The sequence below is a fragment of the Vipera berus genome, assembly GCF_964194415.1.
Source record: "Vipera berus genome assembly, chromosome: 1".
NCBI classification, from domain to species: Eukaryota; Metazoa; Chordata; class Lepidosauria; order Squamata; family Viperidae; genus Vipera; species Vipera berus.
Genome location: NC_138202.1, coordinates 71,138,520 through 71,152,210, shown reverse-complemented (window position 1 = coordinate 71,152,210; position 13,691 = coordinate 71,138,520). Strand labels below are relative to the sequence as shown.

The 13,691-nt window shown below is 39.5% G+C and overlaps 1 protein-coding gene across 4 annotated transcripts in view; it reads left to right on the top strand.

Annotated features, from left to right (window-relative positions):
* Positions 1-13,691, top strand: part of SIPA1L1 (signal induced proliferation associated 1 like 1) — a 172,081-nt gene that overhangs the window by 143,907 nt on the left and 14,483 nt on the right. For 3 of the 4 annotated variants that reach the window (XM_081315375.1, XM_081315373.1, XM_081315374.1), the window contains exons 15-17: positions 1,441-1,886; positions 6,415-6,651; positions 11,084-11,249. In XM_081315375.1, coding sequence (XP_081171501.1) covers positions 1,441-1,886; positions 6,415-6,651; positions 11,084-11,249 — 849 coding nt within the window. The remainder of the gene's footprint in view (positions 1-1,440; positions 1,887-6,414; positions 6,652-11,083; positions 11,250-13,691) is intronic. The other variant, XM_081315376.1, reaches the window with a different exon arrangement.

Here is a 13,691-nt window from a genome sequence, read left to right as displayed (position 1 = left end):
ATGCATTAATGAAAACACTTCCCCGCCAACTCAAGCAGAATTTTGCTTCAAACTGTAATGTGATATATATACTATGATCTGCAAACCTTCCTTTCAGGAAAAACAAAAAACAAAATCTTCCACATAGCAAATTTTTAGGATCTATCAACATTTTTACAGGAAAATAATTCTTATAGCAATCTTTAGTTCTCTATTAGTATAACTAGCGCTTGCTTGACTGGGACTGGCAATGCCTTTCTAAGCAAAACAGTTGTTAAGTGAAACATCACTTGAGTACTCTCTTAGCGATGATAGTTCAGGAAACACCATGGCAAGAAGGTTGCTTAGAGTTATAATAATAATAATATAATAATAATAAAGTTGGAAGGGACCTTGGAGGTCATCTAGTCCAACCCCCTGCTCAGGCAGGAAATGATATACCATTTAAGTCCAGTCTCTTCTTAAAAACCTCCAGTGTTGAAGCATTGACAACTTCTGGAGGCAGACTTTTCCGCTATTACAACTCCTTAAACTATGGGGAGATCATTTAAAATCTATGCAGATGTGTAAGACTTCAGAGTAGATTCTAAATGCAGAATTCATCGGTTACATATAAGAAATGATGCCATCACTTAACTTGAGATTACAGGCAGTCCTCGACTTATAACCACAACTGAGCCAGTGAGACAACTATTAGGTATTTTTCCCCATTTTACGATCTTTCTTGCCACAGCTGTTAAGTGTATCACTGTAGTTGTTAAATTAGTAACACCACTGTTAAGTGAATGTGGCTTCCCCATTGATTTTGCTTGTCAGAAGGTTGCAGAAGGTGATCACATGACCCCAGGACACTGCAACTCTCACAAATGCGAGTATTTGCCAAGTGTCTGAATTTTATTCACGTGACCTTGGGGATGCTGCCGTGGTCGTAAGTGTGAAAAACGTTGCTTTTTTCAGGGTCGTTGTAACTTCGAATGGTCACTAATCGAACTGTTGTAAGTTGAGGACGACCTGTATATAAAATACTCACGAGATCTTTTTGCTAATATTTAACCAGTCATTTTGTACTTTTTAAGCATATTATGAAAAGTAACACATTTAAAGAATATATTAAATTTGCATGGCGACACATTTAAATTAAAACACCTTAGAGATCTTTCATCGTAGCCTTTTAAGAGATGTTACAGGTTGATACTTCTCCAGAATCCATGTTGGGCAACTTTCCTCTCTCCTCTTCATCTCTTAATCTGCCCCCTTCTATTAAAACACACAAAGTGGAAAGTAAAAAGGTTGCAAAAAATAAGTGGTACATAGAGAGGGACGTTTCTCATTTTATGTTTGTAGACAGTTCTGTGTATTTTCCCTTATATAATTTCAGTAATGAGCAGTTCATTCCACTTTATATTATTTCATTCCAAAATGTTGAATTTAATTCAGAATCTTGTCTGTGTTTGTGTGTAGTCCGACAGCCACTACTCCAGCCACTCGAGCAGTAATACGCTGTCCAGCAATGCTTCCAGCGTTCATAGTGATGAGAAGTGGTATGACAGTGGAGATAGGACTGAATCAGAGATGAACAGCTATAACTACCTTCAAGGCACTTCTGCCGATAGTGGCATCGATACCACCTCATACGGTCCCAGCCATAGCAGTTCAACCTCTCTGGGCAACTCGGCAACATCTCCCCGATCAGGACTTATAAAAGAAAAAGTGGCATCGCTTTGGCACAGTTCCAGTGAAGCGGTCTCCATTGCCGATCGGACTTTAGAAAAAGACAGCCACATGATGGACAGAAAAACAGAATCTTCACTGAGCTTGGACATCCATTCCAAAAGTCAACCAGCCTCCAATCCTTTAACAAGAGAAAATAGTGCTTTTAGCCTCAGTGATGCTGGTTCCCATGCAAGGTAATCTTTTTTTTTCTTTTGAAATTATCTATCTGAAGGCTCTCTCTAGATATTTCTAGTAACTTTTAGAAAAATAACTATACACATTGCTTAGCAGGTTGAAGAAGAGATACTGTGCAGAGTGTTTGAAAATGCAAGTATGTTTGCTCTTTCTTTTAGTGGATGGAGAATCACTCCGTTTATCATAGGAGTTCTTAAAACAGAAGTGTCTACATCTGTGGTGGCGAACCTATGGCACGAGTGCCACAGGTGGCACGCAGAGCCCTCTCTGTGGGCACACGCGCCGTCACCCCAATCCTAGGCCTTCAGCTGGGTTTTATAAAAACTTTTCGCTTTAGGCCTCCGCCGTGTGCAAAAAAAAAAGGTTCAATCAATCAATCATTTTCAACTTCTTGTGGGGGAAAAAAAAGATCTTGCAAAATTGGAATTGATTGATTGAACTTTTTAGTCCCACCCAGTCTGCCGTTACCACCGCAGCCATGCCCACCCAATGGACCACGCCCACCCGGCACACGATACACGTGGGTTTTGGGTTGCAGTTTGGGCACTCGGTCTCTAAAAGGTTCACCATCACTGGTCTACATCATATGAAATTCGCATATTTCGCTTTTGGAATGGCTGGCTATAATAAATCTATAAAATAATAGTAATACATGCATATACTAAATATTATATTTATGTGGTAACATTGTGTAATAATAAATCTTCCTTTGAAGTGTAAATTTTATGGATGGGTCTTGGCATTAATACCGAAGTGGTTCAACATAGCCTTTTTCTGAAAAATTTAAAATTTTCCAATCTAGCCTACATCTCTGGGATTTTTGGTGACCTTCCACCTGAGGGGAAGTGCTTAGTTTTTTGAGATCAGTTAGATGCTACATAATTACTTTTTAATAATAATTTTATATTTGGAATACTACACAGTAGGCAGTCACAATTTACTTTTCAGATTACTTGTGAATTATTGACAGGCTATCTAGGAACTTCTATAGAAAATGATTGAACAGGATGGCTGAGCATACAGGAATTCAACTATTACACTTGAGATTGTAGAAGACATTAGTAATAGTTAATGTGTACACTAACTGAGAGCTCATAATATTATGAATAAAGATGCTCCCAAGTCTAAACTATTCTGAATTAATTGTGTTGCTGATTTAAAATTAAAAATGTAATGTCAGATTAAAGTTTTTCCAGAATAGTTTAGAACAGGGGTCGGCAACCTAAAAAAGTAAAAGAGCCACCGGGAACCGGTTCCATCACAAATTAAAAAAACTGGGAGCCGCGTGCGTGTGTCCATGCACGCGCACGCGCAAAAAACGTTTTGCGCATGCGCGGACGCACGCGGTCGCCATTTTTTAAAAAAGTCAGATGGAACCGGTTCCCGGTTGCCCGACGGCGACGGCCCGTCTGCAAAGCTGCCACTTTCGGCAGCTTTGCAGACGGGCCGCGGCAGCTTCCTCAAAGAACGACGCCGCGGCCCGTTTGCGCGGAGGTACGCACGCACCTCTCCAAAGGTTTGGGGAGGTGCGCGCGCAGCTCCGCCCATTCGGGGAGGTGCGCGCGCACCTCTCGGAACGGGCCGCGGCATCGCTCTTTCAGGAAGCTGCCGTGGCCCATCTGCAAAGCTGCCGCTTTCGGCAGCTTTGCAGACGGGCCGCGGCAGCTTCCTCAAAGAACGACGCCGCGGCCCGTTTGCGCGGAGGTACGCACGCACCTCTCCAAAGGTTTGGGGAGGTGCGCGCGCAGCTCCGCCCATTCGGGGAGGTGCGCGCGCACCTCTCGGAACGGGCCGCGGCATCGCTCTTTCAGGAAGCTGCCGTGGTCCATCTGCAAAGCTGCCGCTTTCGGCAGCTTTGCAGACGGGCCGCGGCAGCTTCCTCAAAGAACGACGCCGTGGCCCGTTCGCGCGGAGGTACGCGCGCACGTCTCCAAAGGTTTGGGGAGGTGCGCGCGCACCTCCGCCCATTCGGGGAGGTGCGCGCGCACCTCTCCAAACGGGCGGTGCCACTCTCCATTTGGAGAGGTGCGCGCGCACCACTGCCCGTTCGAAGAGGTGCACGCGCACCGGGCGGCTGGGAGCCGCAGGAGACGGCTCAAAGAGCCGCATGCGGCTCCGGAGCCGCGGGTTGCCGACCCGTGGTTTAGAATAAAAGGCATCCTGATCCCTTCAGTCTTGGTAAAAGAAATAAGCCCTTTGTTTTGTTTTGGATCACTTTTGCAAAGTGGAAAGAACTAGTAGTGTTCATTGCATACCAAACTGTGAGTGATCTCAATGTCAAATTTGGTTTATGGCTAGCTTCTTTAAAACATTGCACCTGCAAATCATGATGGTATTGCAAAAACTATTTTGTCTGCTACTTTTAGCTGGACTTTGCTTCTCAAATTCTTGTGACAAAATGACAATTTCTGACTTTGCGACTTTTCCTAATACTTGGAGAACTTTGCTAATGTAGTTAGTAATTCATTTTATGTTAAAAATCAGTATTTTAAAAGAATGTATATACTGATAATTGCAATGAATGAGGATTTTAAATTATAAAACATGCACAAAATTTCCAAATCTTATTCTTCCTCTGGTCAAACTGTAGCATTTCTATTCCTCCATTAAGTTTAAGTAAGATGTTCAATAAGTTATAGGCATAACAGGTTTATAGCTGTTAAAATTGCCAGACTCGCAACTGGGTCAGCCTGAAAGTTCTAATTCTCTGCTGGACTATAACATTGCCAGCTTATCTGTGTTTGTACCATGTTGGAGCTAGAAGCTAAAATGAATTTTTTTTTGTTTTCCAAATAATTTGTTTTGACTACCAAATTGAAAATACCCCAGAAGGGTTACATTAAAAACTCAATAAAACTAATCAAGATACACAGTGTAAAAGTATGTAACTTCATAAGAAGGTTCTAATGCACAATTTGTTCATTGTGAAAACAAAATACTATATTTGATAGTTTCAAAATTCATGGCATGAAAATAAGTAATTTATTGTGAGTAATGTGGCAATGTTAAGTCATCTACTGGCATTTAGAAGATATTTGAAACTTGCATGTTAGATGATAATATGAATTTTATTGATGCAAAATGCTAGTTTGTAGGGAAGCAGAAGATGAATTATATTAAATGTAGCATATTTCTACAGTCATGAGTCATGGAATTTGTGAAGGATTAACACAATTTACTAAACATTATTAGTTTTTAAAAAATCTTAATATAAATTTTTGACATGTTAGGAGTTTCTTGTCTGTTAAATTCAGTGTGTAGAGCTAAACAATGATAAAATGGGCATACAAAATCTATTAGCATTCCCTATTATATTATAAAAAGAAACAGAGAGCTTTTATAGATGTTGAAAGAAGCTTCAGTAATTTCAACAGTTGGACCCGACTGATCTCCTAGAAGTTATCTATTCCAAAGAAAAATGTCTCATCTGTTATATCACTGCCAATAATATAATTAGTGTTTCTCTTAAAATATTGTCTTTTATCTAAAGAAAGGATAAAATATGTCTTTTCATAGAACATTTACCATAAGTGAAAATGAGCGATTCTTTTCCCTTCTTGTAACTTTTTCATCTTCCATCAAAATCTGCTTTGGAAAATGGTCAATTTGTGCAAGATGCACAACAGCAAACTAGAAAAGCAAGTAGAAAGTTCTGTGGCAAGGTTAGGATTTCTTCTCATGTGAAATTGACATCCTTCTTAAATTAGAAGTAGTCCTCATATAGTGACCACAATTGAGACCAGTAACTCAGTTGTTAAGTGAAGCAATCGCTAAGTGAAACTGCAAGTATGCTTGTGATCTTTCAACTTTCCTTTGCTTTACAAACCCGTGAAGGTCATAAATCAAAGGACTGGGTGCACAGTTACTTTTTCATCGCAATTGTAATTGTGTAGGGTTGCTAAATGAGGCAATCACTAAACAAGAACTATCTATATCAGGGGTCCCCAACCTCCGGTCCATGGACCGGTACCGGGCCGTGGCATGCCAGCAATCGGGCCGCACAAACAAGCAAAGCCCAATGCTGACAGCACACAAAATCACACCCCCTCCGGTCCACAGAAAAACCTCACTCCACAGAACCGGTCCCTGGTGCCCATAAGGTTGGGGACCTCTGATCTATATCATTCTTTTGCCAACCAATGACACTATTGTCTATTTACATATAATTAGGAATGCCATTCAGGGGAAAAAAACCTTTTCTAATTTTGTGTGTGTGTGTAAAAATCATTTCATATTTTGTCAATCTTGCACATAAGTAGTTTCCACCTAGTGCTGCTAGACGATCATAATTTGCTTCTTTCATTAAGATTGCTCTAAGAATAGGTTAGGAGTAGCTGTGTTTGTGGTAGTGAAGGCCAGGTTTATTCTTCTGTTTAAATAGGTTGAATCCTTTATTCCAAGATAGTGAAAGGAAAGCATATAACAATTGTATTCTGTGTTACCAGAGGGCAATTTTGAAATTAATTGTGTGTAAATGTAAAGTTATACAGTTAAGTCAGTTTTGTCTTTCTTATGCTTCTTTCCCAGTACCATGGGTTCCCGACACTCTGCCAGCTCCATTGTTTTCACCAGTGCCAGAAGTTCACCTAAAGAAGAGCTTCATTCTGCCACTTCCCCACAGTTAGCACCTTCTTTCTCCTCTTCTTCCTCCTCTTCTGGTCCTAGAACTTTCTACCCACGTCAGGGTGCTACTAGCAAGTACCTGATTGGATGGAAAAAACCTGAAGGGACAATAAACTCTGTGGGGTTTATGGATTCAAGAAAGTAAGAGCATTTTGGTTCTATTTTCATGGGTGTTTAATGGGTGAAAAGGCCTCTTTGTATTTTTCTCATGGAAAACTTTTAAGAGGGTTAAAAGGAGTGGCAATTTAAACCAAATGAAGGGCTTCTTAGAGGAAAACCTCCCAAGAGATTTATTGTCTGCTTTTGATCGAAATACAATTCAAATCATTGAATTAAAACCATTTAATTAATTCAATGTACTTAGAAAATGTTCCTTCTCTTTAGTCACTCATTTCCTTATGGCAAGCATTTTTTAAATTATCTCAAAATACTAAAACACTCCAGTCAATGTATATTATTATACTTCCTCCCACCCCCACCCCCACCCCTCCACTTTTAAAATCACATTGCAAAAGCTTTGAAAGGTAAAATCTCAGATTTATCTTGAGAGGAATACTTTTCCACAGGATTTTTTTTATTCTAAACTAAGTGAAATTAGAAATATTTTAAAACATGATTAGTTGGGCTCTATAAAATCCTGGTTTGGATTGCCAGGAAGAAAAGGTGTGTTGCCACCATTTATTCTTTCTATTCAGAAACCTTGGAACAGATGTAGAAATCATCTAATTTGTTCTAGGTTGTACAGAAAATAAGGGGGGGGGGAGATGCCAATGCTTTTTCCTCCAAACCACAACACAATTAGAACTACAGGGAGAGAATCTTTGACCTGGCCCATGTCAAAAATAGCAAATGGATATTTATTTATTTATTTATTTATTATTGGGACTTATATGCTGCCCTATCTCCCGAAGGACTCAGGGCGGCTAACAACAATAACATATAATAAATACAGAAGTTAAGATAAAATTAAAATTAAAGGCCTCTGTACAATAAATTAAAATTAAAATTAAAATAAATTAAAAATTAGAGTTAAAAATTAAAAACATAATTAAAATCCCTGTCAGTCCAGGTCAGCCAGGTGGTTCTCCTCCTACCTCTCGGACCGTTCGCAGATGGTGTTAGCAGGGGGGCAGAGGTCAAGCCCTAGGCCCCTTAGTTGTGGAGTGCCTCAGGGATCGGTGCTCTCGCCCCTCCTGTTCAACATCTATATGAAGCCGCTGGGAGAGGTCATCCGTGGCTTCGGGGTGAAATATCATCACTATGCTGATGATACCCAGCTATTCATCTCCACCCCGAACCAACCCAGTGATGCCCTCAATGTGATGTCCCGTTGCCTGGAAGCGGTACAGATTTGGATGGGAAAAAACAGGCTCCGACTCAACCCGGCCAAGATTGAGTGGCTCTACATACCGTCATCTCGTTTAGTCCAAGAGGTTCCATCTTTGACTATAGGAGGAGAGATGTTACCTCCCATTGATAGAGCACACAATCTGGGCGTCCTCCTAGATTCACGACTCAGTTTTGAAGATCATATTGGAGTCGTGGCTAGGGGGGCATTTGCCCAGATTTGCCTAATATACCAATTGCGCCCCTTTCTGGACCGAGATGCCATACGTACAGTCACCCACGCACTCGTTACCTCCCGTATAGACTACTGTAATGCTCTCTACATGGGGCTGCCCTTGAAGACCACCCGGAGGCTTCAGCTGGTGCAGAGTGCAGCTGCACGGGTAGTGATGGGAGCATCCCGATACTCCCATATTACACCCCTCCTGCGTGAGCTGCATTGGCTACCGGTTGCCCTCCGTGTGAGATTTAAGGTGCTGGTACTTACCTTTAAAGCCCTACATGGCTTAGGCCCGGGATACTTGCAGGACCATCTGCTGCCGGGAACGAATTCCCATCGCCCAGTACGCTCACACAGAGAAGGCCTCCTCAGGGTATCGTCAGCTAGGCAATGTCGGCTGGCGACCCCCAGGGGGAGGGCCTTCTCTGTGGGAGCGCCAGTCCTATGGAATCAGCTCCCCCCTGAGCTTCGGATGGCCCAAAATCTCCAATCCTTTCGCCGCGGCCTCAAAACACTCCTATTCCACCAGGCTGACCTGGACTGACAGGCATTTTAATTAATTATATTTACAATTTTTAATTTATTTTTAGTTTTTAATTTTAATTTATTGCACAGATGATTTTAATTTTATTTTTATCTTAATTTCTGTACTTATTATATGTTTTGTTGTTAGCCGCCCTGAGTCCTTCGGGAGATAGGGCGGGATATAAATCCAATAAATAAATAAATAAATAAATAAATAAATAAATAAATAAATAAATAAATAAATAAATAAATAAATAAATAAATAAATAAATAAATAAATAAATAAATAAATAAATAAATAAATAAATAAATAAATAAATAAATAAATAAATAAATAAATAAATAAATAAATAAATAATAAAGTCCCTGTCAGTCCAGGTCAGCCAGGAGGAAAAGGAGTGTTTTGATATGTAAAGCCAATGCTAATAATCCTTTGATTAAAATACAAAGGTAAGACAAGCAAAGTAGATCAAAGCGTCAATGTCTGACAAGTAACTTTAAAAATATTCAAATGAGCTACATGTATTACAGTAACATTTTATTTATTTATTTTTTTATTTTATTTTATTTGTTTCGATTTATATACCACCCTTTTCCCAAAGGACTCAGGGCGGTTTACAGGGCAAATTAAAACAGTGCAATGTACAAATTAAAATAAAATTAAATTAATAGCCCCAAAACAATTTAAAATTTAAAACCTTAAAACCCCTCAGTCCAGGCCGGCTAAGTCAAATAGCCAAGTTTTTAGGTCCCGGCGAAACGAGCGAAGGTTTTCCCACTTACTCTTTTAGTTTCTATACAGAAAACTTGTTTTATGTCACAATAATGCAATTTTGTTTAGAGCCAAGTTTCTTACTGAAAAACCTAGATACATTTAATCAAAGAGGTGAAAAGTTAATCATAGATCGTTATCAAAAATATAGTAAGAGGAAAGGAATAAATTTGATCTAGATAGAAGCGTGCATGAAAATCCTTTATCTTTGAAACAAGGGGAGGGATCACTGTTCTGGTGGTTCTGCCAGACTGTTTCAGATCACCGTTTGGCAAAACTGAAATCCATCTAGTTTTAACAGTTTCTGACTTTTGGAGGAAACAAAATCCAGCAGATAAATATGATGAGGCTGGTGCACATCATCCCTTCTATTCTTTTCTCTTCACTGCAATGTCAGGAGCGTTGCATTTCGGCAAAACCTTCCCTCCAATTTTCCTGGCATTTCCTTCCTCCATTCAGGCACCACCCCTGCCACTACTCGTATTGCAGCCAAGCACATGCCACTGACCAACCTTTCAGCCCTCCCAGGTAACCCAAACAGGAAATACAACTAGATGAACTAATTCCACTTCATTGTAAGCCTACATTAACAGAATCTTGCAAGTCTGAAACTACAAACTTCCTGCTTTCGCCTTTCATTGCTTAATACATTAGGGCGAGTCCTTCTTAAGTTTCTTTCTCTGATCGCTAAGTCACTGGGAGCTCCAGCTTTTCTTGTCTGATTGTTTCCTAGGTAGTATCTCTTTCCCAGTACATTGCCTGTCTCCTGCAGTTTCTGTCCAGCATCTTCCTCTCTCTGCTTCCTCTCAGCTGCTGATGCTTTTGGCTCCCCCCCCCTTCAAAAATCACTTCGGTTTGGATCAGTCTTGTTTTATCTGCACATTTCATTTGGCGCACAGACCAGAACTCCCAAAACATGTCCAGTTAAGTTTGAGCATGAGCCCACTTCAAACCACTTCTTCCATACGTGGAAGAGTATGGACAGAGAGCAATTTTGCACAGCTCTCGGTTCCAGGTGGCCAGAATAATACAGATGGTGCCTTAAGTCCTCATTTCCAGGAAGCCTGTGGTTGGAATAATTCCTTAAACGAGGGCCAGACGTGAACATGTTGAGCAGTATAAAATAGGTAGCAAGGAAACTTCCGACAAAGTGGTCTTTGGTATGTGTGCATATCATACGTTTTCACTCTAGCATTGGAAAGACAAAGACCGCAGGGTGAAAGGGACCATACTCTAAGAATGTGTTGAGGGAAAATATGAGGAGATCCCTTTGCCTCTCTTTTCTATGCTATGCCTTTTAAGGGCCATTTAAATGCTCCCCACCTTAAAATGGCGGGAAACTTATCCATTGTTTTTCACAGTTGTGGGTACAGGGGTTCCCAACAGCCACAGAAAGGAAGCCTTGGAGCCACGCTAAATTTCAGTGTCCTTAAAGTGTTGAAGGTATGGTGAAAGCCTTGTGATTCATGGTGGTGAGACTAGGGTTGCTGCCCTGATCCTAAGCTTATTGCTTGTAACATTTATCCTTGTTTATTTATTAATACTAAGTTATGAATGATAGTTATTAATACTAAATAAAACTCAGTTTTTCCAGCTATCTAAAACAGTCACGTTCCATTTAAACTTTCTCTAAACCAACAGACCTAATAGAAGCATTTTGTTTTGTTTGTTTCTTTGTTTTGTAAAGATGTGTTTCTTTTCTTTTTAAGGCGACATCAGAGTGATGGTAATGAAATGGCACATCCTAGGTTGCGTGCATCAGCCAGAGACCTTCGAGCCTCACCAAAGCGAGCGTCTAAATCAAATATCGAAGAAGAGTTGAAGAAATTAATAGACCTGGACAGCCCAACACCCGACTCTCAGAAAAACTTGAAGGTATGGCTTTCAGAATTATAAGATGGACTTGTGCTGACAAATACGTTCAAAGATAAGCTGGTAGTTCTGTAATTCATTTGAGATATGGTTAAAATCATAGATGAATTCACATACTCAACAGTATGAAATTGAATCCTTTAAGCATTTATTGGGTCTGTTTTATTATTAAAAAGTATGATACATAGGCCAGGGGTCTGCAACCTTGACAACTTTAAGACTTGTGGACTTCAGCTCCCAGAATTCCTCAGCCAGCTGTAGCTACAGCTGGCTGAGGAATTCTGGGAGCTGAAGTCCACAAGTCTTAAAGTTGTCAAGGTTGCAGACCCCTGACATAGGCTATTTAATAAATTCAGTTAATGTTTTTTGTAATTAATTGCTTAGTTCAGAAAATGCTGAGTGAGACGTTGACTATATCTTGCCATGGATTAAACATTTAACTTTATGGAAGTATTATACTGACTTCCAATTCTTTTTCAGGACTCAATTCACACACAATTTTTTTAAAAAAAAATGTTATAAATTTTATAAATGGTTTTCCAGATTTTGGGGTAGATACATATATTAATTAAGTCTGCTCAGAACATGTCTTGGGTTCTATGGAAGTACTTAAAACAGTTGTAATGAATAGCACTGAAGAAAATACCCAGATTTCTGAGACCTCTGCATTGAAAACGACTGAATTAACTCTTCGTGCTTGTCAGACTAAATGATTTCCACAGCAACCATGCAAAGGAGGGCTCATGAAACTTCTTTCTTTGCCTGTCAAAATCCCACATGGCTTATTAAAACTTGTAAGGATGAACAAGTGGGTACAGATCAGTTTTCAATGTTGTCTTTAAGGCTGATGTGGAAATTTTTTTTTACTGTAAGCAAGGATTCCACCATCCCTTCCATGTTTTTTTTTACTGACTTTATGAAGGGGATGATGAATATCCCTTTCATGCTTTTTCAAACAAGTTGTTATCTCTTCCATAAAATCCCTCTTAAGTTAAATGATTGATGATTGCAGTTAGTGGCTGGTAAATGTGTCTTGTGAAATTTTTATAATCAATATAATCCTCTATTTAGATGATAGATGATTGCCATTCCATTAAACAAATGCTCTGCCAAATGTATGACACAATTACTATTGCTAGGCTTCCTTTAAATCTGCTTCCTCTTAATAAATAAGGATAGGTCCTTGGAAAAAGGTTAGCTGTCCTCTGTATTGGGTTGTTTTGTTTTTTTCTTTTTCATTTCCTTTTCCCCCCTTTCCCCTAATTTAGCTTTTACTCTTTCCCAAAAGAAAATTAGGGTGATAGTGATCAAGCTTTTTTAAAAAAACTAGAGAAGTTTAATTGAGGCACTGGACAGGGTCTCCTCATCTTCTGTTGGCAGATTCTCTAGAAAAGGAGGAGGAAGAAAAATGACCAAGGAAGAAATATTTTTGCACCTGACAAAAAAACTTTATGAAGTTCCTTTACTCTCCCTATTTTTATGTTTTAACTCAGCCGTATTTTAGTAGGTAAGAACTCTTACGACATGTTGTTCTAGAGCGTGTACAATATGATGAAGTGATTGTCTAACAGATTCGGCTATTTGCCCATTTTATTTTCGCTGAACACATATCGTTGAAACGGGAGTCTCAGTCCTTATTTTTAGACAAGATAGTCTGTGTGTGTGTGTGTGTGTGTGTGTGTGTGTGTTTGTGTGTGTGTGTATGGCTTAGTTTTCCTTTCTTTAAAACAAAATCTCTCCTTTCTTAGAAAATCCTGTTAGTTTATATTCCATCATATTTCACTGCTTTCAGAACATTATTTGAAGACTATAAATAGATAACAGTTAAAAAGCGAAGCATATACTTTTGAACACATTTTCTAGTGGCAAATTATTTAGTGAGTATCTGATTTTGAGGTTAATTTTTATTACAGACTTAGCCAGTGGATGTCTAGGTAAACGTACTTCCTAGTTATGAAACAATATTTGGTACTGATGATTGAGAAACGTTGGTAATATACTCAGATATAAATGTTCACATCATTAAGTAATGTGCAAGGGCTAATTGCAAAAAGCTTCTGCTATAGCAAATAGCAACTTTTTAGTATATTTTCGGGGTCTTCCAAATCATGATATTTTGTACCAATAATGATCACTGACGGTATCTGTTTACTCTCCTACCATCGGGTAGGAGATATAGGAGTATAGCCAGCCGTACCAACAGGCTGAAGAATAGCTTTTATCCGTGGGCTGTTAGGCTTTTAAATGGGACATAATCTCTGTGAACTTATGCAGAATTGACTTGGGAGGCCGGTGTGTGGTGTAGTTGGTTCACATGGTGTGGTAGGATGGAAGGTTTGTTGTCACTGTGTGTTGGGGGGAGAGAGCACGGGGGGAGGCTCAGCTAATCTCAATGTGCACATGTTGTACTTTGACAATAAAGGTTTATTATTATTTATTATTATT